At 44.8% G+C, this 13170-nt stretch overlaps 1 protein-coding gene across 6 annotated transcripts in view; it reads left to right on the top strand.

Moving 5' to 3' along the window:
* Positions 1–368: 368 nt before the first annotated feature.
* The window catches only part of FUBP3 (far upstream element binding protein 3), a 49672-nt gene continuing 36870 nt past the window's right edge, over positions 369–13170 (top strand). For 2 of the 6 annotated variants that reach the window (XR_015135729.1, XM_086323468.1), the window contains exons 1-3: positions 414–569; positions 1466–2319; positions 12329–12434. Coding sequence is in view for 2 of the 6 variants with exons in the window: in XM_086323467.1 (XP_086179593.1) it covers positions 486–569; positions 12329–12434 (190 nt within the window). In the remaining 4 variants the exon portion in view is untranslated. Of the gene's footprint in view, positions 570–1465; positions 2320–12328; positions 12435–13170 lie in introns of all 6 variants that reach the window. The other 4 variants (XR_015135727.1, XM_086323466.1, XM_086323467.1 and 1 more) reach the window with 3 other exon arrangements.

Raw genomic sequence — 13170 nt, 5'->3', positions numbered from 1 at the left:
TCTGTGTCCTCACGGTGCCATTTCAAACCGCTTAGTCTCAATATTCCTAATCGATGGTCACTTTCTGAGAGGGACAGCCAGGGTGCCGTCTAGGGAAAGCCACGTCACTCCCCTCTGGGTTTCCAAACAGCCGACAGCCGGGCATCTCGGACCACAGACACACGCCTCAAAAAGTCTGTCACGACATCCTCGAAGGCCCTAGATGAAGTCGCGTCTGGAAATGGCCAGGGAGCGACCAGTCCCCTCAAGACCAGACGACAGGACCCGCCCCTCCACTTCCGGCCGGACCGCGGTCACGTGCCCCGACCCAGCCCCGCAGACGCGGCTCCTCTCGCGTCGGCGAGCGTCCCGGCTTCCCTTCCGCCGGAAGTGGGGCGACTTTCCCTTTCCGGCTACGGGTCCCCAAGTGGAGCGGGAGGCCGGACAGGGGAGCCGAGCGGCGGTGGCGGCGGCGGCGGCGGCGGCGGGCGGCGGCGGGGGCGGTAATGGCGGAGCTGGTGCAGGGGCAGAGCGCTCCGGTGGGGATGAAGGCTGAGGGCTTCGTGGACGCTCTGCACCGGGTCCGGCAGGTACGCGCGCGGCCGGCCGGCGGGAGCACGGGAGCCCGAGGCGGGGCCGGTCGGGCCTGATGGGGAGGAGGAGGGGGGTCTGTCCTGGGGGCGGGACGTAAACCTGGGCTGACGCCCCAGCTGGGCGCTTCGGCAGTTTCTTGGGACGCCTGCAGCCGGGAGGAGCCATGGGATGAGGCACCAGTGGGAGGACCAAGGCCCAGACTGTCGGGCGGGTCTCCTAGGTTCCTGCAGCTGCTGGGAAAGGGTTGACCCAGGACGCCTGGGCCCTGTCGCGCCCTCGCGCCGGGGTGGGGGCTGGACCCGCAGGGCAGCCAGCCTGGGGTTCTGAGGTTTACAGGGGTAGGGAACTGGGGGGCTCACGGAGTGAACCCGGGTCTGGGCAGAAGGGGCCTGTCTCAGGCCCAGTAGCTTCTTAAAAGTGGGGAAACAGCCTGTTTAGACTAGGAATTAGAGGGTAGTTTACTTTTGAGGGCGCTCTGGGAGAGGGAAGTTATTAAGTAGATGTGGATGGTCCATAAGACATAGACATTCCTTATGGGCAATAGTTTTTCCTCTTTCAGGGAGCATGTGATAATGGAGTCATTCCAGCAGTGAAATTTGACCATCTGACAATGTTGTGCATTTTGTCAGAGTTAAATAAACTGGTTTTTAAGAGGTTTGCAAGCTTCCCTGGAGAATGAATATGGGACCTGCCAGAAATACTCTTTGGTTTCTGGTATGATGCTTAGAACAGAACCTGTATTGTGTGTGAAACTTAGTGATAAGTTAGCTCTAACACTTAAACTTCTTTGCTGAGTGTCTCATACTCATCATCTCTTCCTATTTAATTGTAGGCATACTAACGAATTCTTTAAAAGTTGGGCTATAACTAATTACTGCTTGATTCCTAACAGAAAGCTACAGGACCCATTGTATTAGAAGAAAGTCTCAACTTGGTCGCTTGAAGATATGGTCTTTACACCTCTTTCCAGTATTCCAGGGGAGGGAACCCTACCTGTTTCCCAGATACTGACTTTTCATTTTAATACTGATGCTCCTGTAGACATTACATTGGATCCCAGAAGTTTCCAAACCTGTGGTTCAGCCTAAAATTTTATCCGATGACTTGTTACTTACTGCCTAGGCACCAAGCAATATGCTAGTGAGTATCCATCTTACTTAGACTTCAGAGCCAGCCAGTGGCTGTAATGGATGAACAGTGCCATCCAGCTCCCCTTCCACCACTCTGCTTGCCGGCGTGTTACACTGCTCTCTACAGTACAGGGTCCTGAACCTTGTTTCTCACTGGCTACTAATATGTAATGGCTTTTCACTCTGTGCTGATGTGTGACAATCACCTTGTCGGCCTCTGTATCCAAGAAGAAGTATAGTCACTACCCTAAAGAGCTCAGATCCTCAGTTTGCAGAAGGCCTATAGTTGAACATAAAATGAATTTTGAACCTTTGAGAAGACTTTCTGCTTCTCTTGAGCCAGTGGTTGAACTCGTATTCTTGGACAACCTGCTCAAGAGGGAGAGAGACCCTCTGTTTATATGCTGACCTAATGTGGATTGTTGAAGCAGTGGTGTTTACTACTAGCAGAGGAAACTTCACTGGAACTGTTCCCAGCTCTGAAATGCACCATTGACTGGAGCAGTTGTAAGCCCAATGGAGACAGTGCTGTAAGTGTATCACTTCTGAATGTTAACAGCTGGAGGTCGATACTATCTCCAAGGACTGATGGCCTTAAAAACTAAAGAAAACACAGGTTTGTGGCTAATTTTAGGTTTATTTATAGATTTGCATTGGGCACGAATGGGATGTTAGAAATCTAAAATATTGTGTGCTTACAGTAAAGCTTACCTCAAAGGGCCTCATACTATTTGGGTATCTGATGGTGGTGTTTCTACTTTGCCATTGTATACACAGCATGTTACAGAGGTGTGATCTCTGCCCCGCCACCCCCACCTCCCCACCCCCCCAGTAATTGGAGATAAAAGACAGTGAATTTCTTTAAATGATTGCAAAGCTTTCCCTTCTCTCAGGTACCCTTGTAAACACCAGGGTCTGTTGGTAAAGCCCTCCTAAGTTAGGGAGCACTGAGCTGTCTGATGCTCAGTTTATCCAGAATATCACAGTAGAGTCTGAGTTGACCCTGCTTGGATTTGAACCTGTGGTTTCTCTTCAGTCTGGTATGTGGAGTCCAGCACCTAATCCACTAAGCTTCCCTCCTAGCCTCTTGAAGCCTCTTTTCATATCCTTTGGACGCTTTCCAACAAAGGGAGCCAGTTGTTGCTGTTAGTTTGCCCTGAGCCTGGCATTCCTAGATCTGAAGGGAATCTCTGAAGATGTCATATAAAATTTAAAATCTCTGCAGCAGCATGAAGTCCAGTGAGTTAATAGTGTTTGGCCAAAGGGCTCACATAGCCATTTTGTAGGAAAGTACACACACATGTAGAAAAGTGTTGCAATTCGATCCCACTGGTGAAGATCTAAAACTGCTGGGTATTAAAAAAAAATCATGTCCAGTTCTCAGAAGTCATTGACTGGTTAGCAAAATGAAAGTGTGTCTTCCGCTCATTGTTTAGAGAGCACAGGGTCCAGATAAGAATGGGATGTGGACTCAAAGCCAGGTTATCCTGTACTGTGGCCCCACTGCACCTCTACCCTGACTGCTGTCTCTCAGGCTTTCAAGGGAACTTCGTGGAAATGATGGACAAATTAGATGCAAACCTGTTTTGTCTTATTTCATTTTCCTAAAAATATAAAAGCGTTCCTGGAAAGCCCACTGTGATGATTCAGTAGCATCCATGTCCAGGTTCATCCATCTGCATGTTACCAGGACAGTGTCACACCACTGTGTCTTAGAGGTCCCCAGCAGCCTTCTATGAGCTGGGCCAACCGCCTGCCAGTCGTCACCCAAATAGACATTCTTTTGCCAGACTGCCAGGGCTTTTTAAGGCTTTAAGGTCCTATTTTGCCCTCAACCCAATCAGCACCTCTGCACTGCATAACTCGAAAGGGTTCTGTTCCCATACATACAGCATATGTATGGTGGCTGATGGCATTGGGCATCTGGGTGCTTCTCCTTCCAAATGATTGTGACCAAACCAGTGGAGAGTCTGTGGAAAGTAACATTTTGACCGGTTTTAAGACCTAGGACCCATTCCTTACCAGCACTTTTTCTGGGAGCTGGTGGGCGGCACGGGGCCTCAGAAGTTCCACAGTCCGCCTGGACATGCTTTCCAGTGCCACCAGTTCACACTTGGAGCCTGAGCAGTTGATGGTTCGGCCCCTGTGCTGTGGAGATACACTGCGTGTCCTTTAACAGACTGTGTGTCCATCATTTAAAGAAAAGGCCTGTGTTCATTTCCCGCTGCACACCCCTTGAGAAGGGACACCTTTGCTCACCTCATGTGTGATGTATGCACCTCACAACAGAGTCATGGGTACTCAATGCTCAGTTGCTGTGAGTTTACTCCACTGAGACCATCTCAGGAATGCCCGCTGGTTGAGGAGCTCAAGTCATTGTTTCACAAGGGACTAACTCCTATGTGTGCATTCTTTTGAACTTTCTCAGACACTTGAAGAAAAGCAGCATCTGCAGGACATCTGTGGGCTGCTCGGTATTTAGAGGTATATAGAGGACCCTACAGGGAGCAAGTTCCTGGGTAAGGGTTTTCATGATGCGACTGAGCCCCTTTGGGTCACCAGACTTCATCTTTGGTGTTGAAAAAGGGTAGATAAAGAATGCATTATACTGGATGCCTCTTAACACTGTTCTCATTTTCACCTGAGGCTTCTTTATCTTTCTTGTAAAATCTGTCAGCCCATGTGTATCATCAAATTAATGTTTCTGTTACATGTCCCAAATTCAAATTTGCCTAGACCAGAGTTTTCAAACTGGTGGCCTGTGGACTGGAGAAGGCTCAGAGTGGTCCTGCAGGCCTGTACTGTTTGACCACAGGGGTCCACCACTTGATAACCAGAACAATTCCATGCGAAAATGGAAATTTCCAGCTCAGCCTTGGCCACACTGCTCCCATGTTCTGCAGTGAGCTGGAGCTGAGTAGCAGGAGCTCAGTAGCAGCTGCCCCTTTGGACGTGATATTGACTCTCTGGTTTGCCTGGGTTCCCACCACCTTGCTTTATGCTGCCCATTGGATTGCCTGATCAGCAGCTTTGTCCCCTCATCTTTGTCCAAATTGTAAGTCCATACTGTTACTTGAAATTTCTAATGGCGAGAACTCTGGGTGGAGAGTTAGGACATCTGAGTCTTTTGCAAATAGCTACATGACCTGGGGCCAGCTTGGCCTTTCCCAGCGTTTGATCTACAAGCTGTTCATAGGTCTTCCATGGAAAGGGCTCATGGCCAGAGAGGTCTGGGGGATACAGGGTTAAATAAAGGTGAATTGGCTTCTTCACTTCAGGACTTGTCGGAGCCCTTGTTGTTACGCTCAGTCTTGACTAACTCTTTGCAGCCCTCTGGCCTGCCAAGTTCCTCTGTCCATGGAGTTTTCCAGACTCGAATACTGGAGTGGGTTGCCATTTCTTGGAACCCTAAGTTTGCTTCTATTCATAAGGTCATACTAGGGTTTGGGATATGCATTGTAAATATGCCTAAGAAGATCTGTCACTTCTTACCCTCTTTTCATGAAACCAGATCACCTCCTGTGGATCAGACTTTAGGAAACATTAAGCTAGATCATCTCAATGGCCCCTTCAAGCTCACAAACATTCAGAGCTTCTGTCTAGCTAGATCTGAAAAAAATTTTGATGGTATTATTTTGATTCTTTTCCTTTCTAATGTGTTGTGTTGGGTGTCTATTCAAGGTTCCCCTCTCCCTAGCTTTTCTGTGCAATTCTTTCACTCTGTTAAGAATCATCCCTCTTGAAAATGTTTTGCGTTTAGAGTTCAGTTACAAGGATACTTGGGAAAGAATAGCCAATACTTTTGGAAGCATGAACTGCATTTTTATCCTAATGTCAGATGATAGCAAATCACTTGCAAGACTGAGTAGCGTTCATGGAAATTGTGATGTAATTCAGATTGCCTGCCATTATTTGAGGATCTGCTGAGTCCAGGGCCCCTTGCTGGGTGCTGGGCCATTGTAATGATTAATAAGACAAGTTTACCACTGGTTTTATCATACCAGTATCAGCTCCTCACGACAACCAAGTGAAATAGTCAAGATAAGGGTTATAATTCCCATTTTATATTTGAAAATAATAAGCCAAAGGTAGATAAAGCAGTTTTCTCAGAAGCACGCAAATAATTAACATATGCAATAGTCCTTGGACCCTGTCTTCTGCGTTCTAAGAGCGACTTGGTTCCTTTGTAGTGGTAGTTTGGTAGTTTTCAATTTCAATGAGAATTCTGCAGCAGGGTCTTAAAGCATTGAAAGGATGCTGGTGCAATTAGATGGAAAATAAGGAAGAGGGCTTCCCTGGTGGCTCAGAAGGTAAAGAATCCATCTGCAAAGCAGGATACCCGAGTTTGATCTCTGGGTCAGGAAGATCCCCTGGAGAAAGGAATGGCTACCCACTCCAGTATTCTTCCCTGGAGAATTCCTTGGACAGAGAAGCCTGGTGGGCTACAGTCCATAGGGTCCCAAAGAGTCAGACATGATGGAACAACTAACACTACAGGAGAAAAGTAATGGTCATGTCATCTTTAGGGCCTTTGAGGGGGGCTCCTAGCTGGAAAAGTATTTTGGCCTAGAGCCTCAGCTGGTCATCGTAGCATTTTGCCTACAGGAGGCTTCTCTATATTAAATTTAGCAAACATTTACTGAGTACTTTCTATGTGCCAAACATTTTGCTGTGTGTTAGGGAGGTTCTTTAACTTTTTTTGGAGCGTGGAACTTTACAAGACTCCTGAAAACTTTGAACTATGTCTCAGAAATATTTAAATAGTTCTGTCTGTTATTTCAGGAGGTTTATGAATTCTCTAAAGCTAACCCCTGGAGCTCCCAGTCAAGGGACCTTTGTCCTTGGAGTACCAGGATGATTGAGAGGTCCATGCCTCAAAGAGCTCCCTACAGTGAGGAGAGTATAATCAATAACTTCCTCCATGAGATCGAACCACTTAAAGGTAGTTTACACAGTGCTTTGCAAACAGATAATAGAGTGTTTAATTCTCACCAAATGTGGGTGGCCTGTATTGTCAGGAAAAGCTACCAAGAAGAGCTGATATCGTATTCGATTGTTTTGGTTAATGCCAGTTAATAGGGCAGGATCAGACAGGGCCCCACCTCTAATGACAACAGCAGTAGCTCCCATTCAGTGAGCTTGTTGTGGTGTGTGCCAGGCAAGGACTTTGATACAGATTCTCCCATTTGATAGTTGCGGAATACACAGGAGGTAGTGAAGTGATTATTAAGATGACTGGATTCATTCTATATGAGTTCCAATTCTGGTTCTGAAAATTACTCGGTTAATGACTTTGGACAAGTTATCTAACATCTAAGCCTCAATTTTTCTCATCTGTAAAATGGAGGTCGTGGGTGGTGGTTTATATGTATACACACATACATATAAAACCACCATATAGATATATGTATATATTTATGGAATAGCTTGGGAGGTAGAGGTGGGTAGTGACTGAAAGGAGTTTGAGACCAGCTTCGAGGGTACCAGTCATGTACTGTTTCCTGATCAGGATGCTAGTTGCACAGGCATTTTTGTATATGAAAATTCAGGTTAACAACTTGCCTATGTACTTTTCCGTGTTATTATTAATTCAATAAAGGATTAAAATAGCAAGCACTTCTCTTTCCTTACGGTGTGCCCAGCATTGTTCCGGGTGCCTTACATTGTTATCTTGGTATCCCCTTGGATACAGTTCCAGCAGATTGGCTCCAAACCCCATAGAATTGAGACTAGTAGCTACTTTCTGAGGTCACTGTGAGGATTAAATGAGGGCAGCATCAGACACTTAGTACACAGCAAGCTTAATATACAATCTGTCTTCTTAGTAACCTAGATAGTGGGCTTGACTCTATCCATGGCTCTAGACCCTGCTCTCTGGGACTTGCTCACTCTTGGCCACTGGGTTCCACTGCTCTGGCCACATACTGTTTTCTTCCAGCTGTGGGGAGTAGAGACTTTCCATCCAGCCTGTGAATTCACCAGGGGTGAATTCTCCAGGGCAGGGCCACTCGGGGCAACTTTAGAGCAGAGGACTCAAGTTGGGTTCCTTCTCTGCAAGTGGTGGTGTGAGCTGTCACCTCTGCTTGCTGGCCCCATGAGAATCAACAGTGACTCTTGAGTAGCACGGACACAGCGTGTGGATGACTTGCTGCGGCTCAGATGGCCTTGCCTGTTTCCATTTAGTGTGAAGTTTTACTGAATGTGAAGTTGTGAAAAGAGACACAGCTTTCTGTTTGGATTTATAGGGTGAGCTACTCTGATGACAGAACTTAAAGATGTGCACTGGGGTTAACTAATTGCCCTGGTTCTAAGTGAACCTTCAATATTCTTTTTACTTCATATTTTAAAATCATTGTAAAATTTAGATTTGCTTAAAATGTTTTGAACATTCATCCATGCACCTCCCCAAATTGCCTTGTGCTCCTTAGAAAACAGTGGTTTAGTTCGCCCCTGCATTTTTCAGGGAGCAAGCCCACTGAAGGTGGACCACTGAAGGTCTTGCCCAAGGTCGTACACTGGAAGGCCAGCTGGAAAGGCCGGATCATGACTGACCGCCGGTCCAGTGCTCCCCTTCGCGTCTCCACATTTCCACTAGCGGCTGGCAGTGGAGGTTAAGTGTCATGGCATTGATTTATAAATATTTCATCTATTATGGTGCTTAAAATAGCACAGGTAGTGAGGTAACGCACTCTTGCCGCCTTCCCTCCAGAAGGGAGGAAAGTGAATCAAGTAGCAGAAAATCAGTACCAGCGTTCCCTCAAGGTCGTGCTTTCAGATAAGCGTTGGCATGGCCTTGTTCTTGGAATATCCTGGCTTCTGTGGCTCTTTTCTGACCTACACCATTATTAACTGAAGATGTACCTTGCTTCCCTTAAGCAGCTGCTGTTCAGGATGGTCAGTTACAAGCATGACGAATTGCTGGAGTTCTGTGTACTGGAGCCCATTAGGCTTTAAGTCCTCGGGGAGTGACTCTGGTTAAGAAAGCATTAGGTGGAAGTAAGAGGGATAGTTAGCCTAGTGCTGTGATTAGTAGCATGGACTCGAGTCAGGCAGCCTGTGCTTCAGCAATGTTTCTGCCACTTAGAAGATGTGTGACTCTGGGCAGGTCACTCAGCTTCTTTTGAGCTTCGCTTTTCCTTGTCTTGAAATGGAAATAATACTGCTAACCTCCTAAAGAATCATCGTGAGAGAAAATGAGATGGCATCTTTAAACTGCTCTTGGAGTGCCTGGACATAGTAAGCACTCATAACACTTAAACTCTTACTATTTTAGAAGGCATTTAAAATCACTTCTTAGAACAAGGTTGCATTTGTTTGAATAAAGGAATACATTGTTTCTTTATTGCTATAAAGAAATATTACAGATTATTGCAAAATATTACATTATAAATATAAAAATTACAAAGTATATTGTAATATACAATGTAATATCAATGTAAACTATGAAATAATTGTGTATTATAATGTTCAAATACTTCTAACGTTTGTTTAGCCAGGGTTCAAGTGCAGTTATTGACTTCAGGGCTACAACTCTTAACCATTATCCTGTACTACTTTTCTCTTAGTGAAAATTTCCCAAATTTATAGCTGCCCGAAGCAAACATGATTTAAAAACAAATCTGAAATCCTCAGTCATGTTTTAGGAGGCTTGTTGACTTAATCAAAGGTAGGAGCAGAAAAGCTACTGTAACGTAATGATTTAATATCTCAGCTTTGGCAGAAAGTGACATTCTGGCAATATGTGAAACATAGTATATAAATTATAAGGAAGGCCAAGGACTCAGGAATAACATCTTGGCTACTTTGGAAGGAAGGAAGAAGCTCTGGGAGCCAAGAGGCATCAGCAGAAGAGGGTAGAAAGGGACTTCCTGGTGCTGGAGTGGTTTAGATTTTGCCTTCCAGTGCCAGGGTTACCAGTTCGATCCCTGGCTGGGGAACTAAGATCCCACTTGCCTCGTGGCCAAAAAACCAAAACATGAAACAGAAGCAATATTGAAAGAAATTCAGAAAAGACTTGAAAAATGGTCCACATTAAAAAAAAAAAAATGGATAGAGTGTGCCAAATATGTAGAGCTTATCCTCTCTTTGAGAGTGATTCGGCATGCATGCTGTTGAGGGACTCCACTGATAATCACACCCTTTTCCCCTGTGTTTCGGGGTCCTCCTCACTGTCTCTTGCCAATATTTTGGTCTGTCTTTAAACCAATAATCTTGGAAAGCCCCGCATCGGCCATGTACCTGCTCAGTCCATTGTGGCAAATGAAAGGGTCTCCATGGGGGCATAAACTGCTGCAGTATTCTCGCCTTTTAATCACTTGCTTTCCCAGCTGAGTCCTTAAAGATAATTTTTGCATCTTAAGTAGCCAACTTTCCACTAGCTTATCCAAAACAAATATGGAGAGCAAGATTGTGAGTTGGTGGTAAAATGCTGTTAGGCAAGATTTATACAGTATTTTGTTTTAGAGCAAATGGCCACTTGCCTTGAAGTTTGAATATAGGAGATGAGGTTTCTATCAGCAGTCTCTCTTAACTTTGAGTGTTTAACTTAAAATAATACTTTAAAACAAGCACCTATCCAGGCTACCATCATCTGTAGCCTCGACAGGGCAAACTCTTTTTTGTTTTTTAAGTCCAGATATTAAATTATATACATGTATATGCTCTGCACAGCATATGATCTCTGTGAAATGGGTGTGGCTGTGTTCTAATGAATCTTTATTTACCAAGATAGGTGGTTCATCAGCTATGGCTTGCTGACTTCTGGCCTAGAATAATTCCTAAATGGCCTTGCTACTTTTGTCCCCTTTGAATCTATTTTCTTTGTCCAAGGGAATCTTTTAAAATCATAAACCAGCAAGTTACTTCTTTTACTAAGTCTTGTAGTTGCCTCCCATCACCCTTCATATAAAACCCAAGCCCCGGATTTCTCTGACAGTCCATTGGTTAGGACTCCACGCTTCCACTCCTTGGGGCACAGGTTCAATCGCTGGTCAGGGAACTAAGATCTTGGAACCCAAGGGGGTGCAGCATTAATTAATAAATTAATTCTCTCTATATACATATAATTCAAGCCCCTTCCAATGACCTCTAAAGCCCTACATGAACTGGCCATTGCCCACCTCTTGGAATACATCTGGTTCCTTCTATTCTAGTGACATCAATCTCTCTTTCAGGCACACACCTGCCAAGCTTGCTCTAGCCTCAGGGTCTTGGAACAAGCTATTTCCTCTGCCTGTAATGCTCTTCCTCATCATGCAGGTCTCAGATGCCAGCTGCCTTCCCTGGTCACCCCATTTAAAGCAGCACCTCCTGAAGGCTCTGTGTGTCCTTGCCTTTCAGTTAGTATTGTGTATCAGCAGCTGGAACGATCAGCTTATTGATTAGCTTGTGTACCTGTGACTCCCCCCTGACTCTTCACCACTGAGCCTGGGACATAGTAGGCCCTCAGCTCTTTGTTGGGTGAGCTGCCTTGTCTTACAGCTCTGATATTTGCGAAGTGCTTTCTCATGTGCAAAGCTCATTTGTGTTCAGAGTATGATGTTATCTTTCCAGAAACTACAAAGCAGATGGTGTTATACCTGGAAGATCTTAGGCAGAGAGGAAAAGTACTTGCCCGACATCACAGAACTAGTAAATGAAAGGATGAGACCTGATCCAGGGTACCTAACATTAAATTCTGCCTTAGGTTTGCAGTATCGTGACTGTCTTTGGTTGTTTATTTGTCTAAAGTACTTTATGTTGGTTCCGGAAGCTCTCAGACTTCTGGGCACATTTGGACAACCTCAGGAAAACTACCTCTGAAAGGCTCTGCTCTGGGACATCTGTGCTGGCTGTCCCTTAATCCACCCTGGCTTGTTAGGCTTAACTGAGGGACTAACATCAAGAGCAGTTGCAAACATTCCATTGATTGAATCAGAGTTAATTTATGTGACCATCACATTTATTCCCTAATTCCTAGTAGATACATGTAGGAAGCTCTCCACAGCATCTGTTTCTGGTGGAAGTTTAATAGCTGTGTTCTGTTCTTTAACTGACAGGTAAATATTAAAAGTTAAGTAGCACTCACAGGTTATCTTGATTTCTCCAGTGCAGGAATCCTTCCAAACTAGTCTGGACAGATGGTCACCCCCTTGCTGTTTGGACTTCCAGTGAAGAGCAGCTTGTTTTATGTTTCCATGTATTCCATCATCAGTTTATAGGGGTTGAAGTTTTAAGATGACAAACATTTCTAAAGAGCTGTCAGATTTGACCAAATTCATGGCCTTTTAAATATTGCTTGGAAATTTGCTCCTTAAGGAAACCCTGTGTTAAAATATTTTGAACAAAGTTCTTCATATTGTTGGCCTGCTTTTTTCCTTAAAATGTGGTATAGCTGTATTTTTTTAAGTGATGACTTAAAAATTTGCTTGTGGAAGACACGTTTTTGGAAGTATCATTTCAAAAGACACCTTATTACTAAGACTAAAAGAAAATTCAGGAGTGCAAAGTCCTTGTCCTGTAATGTTGTTTTAATTAATCTCCTTCGGGTGGAGAAATGGGGTAACAGCCCTTTAAAGAAGACTGTCTTCCTCCCTTGATGGAGCCATGATTTGTTACTGAGTATTTAAATCTGGTTCTCTCTGTAGATTGCTGCTAAAATTGACTCAATTCCTCACTTGAATAATTCCACACCTCTGGTGGACCCCTCAGTGTACGGCTATGGAGTGCAGAAGCGGCCCTTGGATGATGGAGGTAAGTTGCCGTAAACGCCTTGGCCTTTCAGGTGGTGGTGAGCCTGCCGGTTCAGTTGAAAGCTGTGTCAGCCATTTCCTTAACAGCTTTCTCCAGCGTCACTCTAAAGTAGAGTGGTTGAGGGGAAATATTTAAGATGATTTTCTCAGCAATTCTGCAGCGTTTGAGTTCTTATTTGCCTTGATAATACAGGAAATCTTTTCAGCTGGGCGAGAGGGTAAAAGACAGTCTTAAAGCATCAGCTTGGAAGTAATTTGACTGCTTGGAGTTTTGCTTGATTTAGCCTCTGTTATTCTAGTGCATATGTAGGAATTGAAGTTCCCACTTTTCTCCAAAGAAAAACTGAGATTGGGGCATGGCTCTGAGGAAGCTATGACTACATACTGACCTTAAAGAAAGGAAAGAGGAGTCATGACCTTCCTTCAGTCTCTCTGCTGGGTTTGTTTGTTTTTCTTCTTCTTCAGCACTCCCCTTTATAACAGGCTCTTGCTAGCAGCATCCATTTCCCTTTCATTCATTCCTTTGTTTATTTCACTGGTTTGTTTATATACCCTACTCATCCCCAGAAGGATATGAGACCACTCAGAAGTGCGTATTACCAGCACTTTGGCTAAGAGACTCAGATGGGTTTCTGCAGAAAACATGGACTTCCTTTATCATGTTTCATCTCCCACAAAGTAGGACTTGAAGGGACCCTGTAATATGCCAGTTTACGTGTGAATGTGCACGCAGTGGC

Source organism: Bos grunniens, chromosome 11 (genome assembly GCF_055505025.1).
Source record: "Bos grunniens cultivar Pamir isolate PY7600 chromosome 11, Bosgru_T2T1.0, whole genome shotgun sequence".
NCBI classification, from domain to species: Eukaryota; Metazoa; Chordata; class Mammalia; order Artiodactyla; family Bovidae; genus Bos; species Bos grunniens.
The sequence above is the reverse complement of the archived record's forward strand: the minus strand, read 5'-3'. Positions and strand labels throughout refer to the sequence as shown.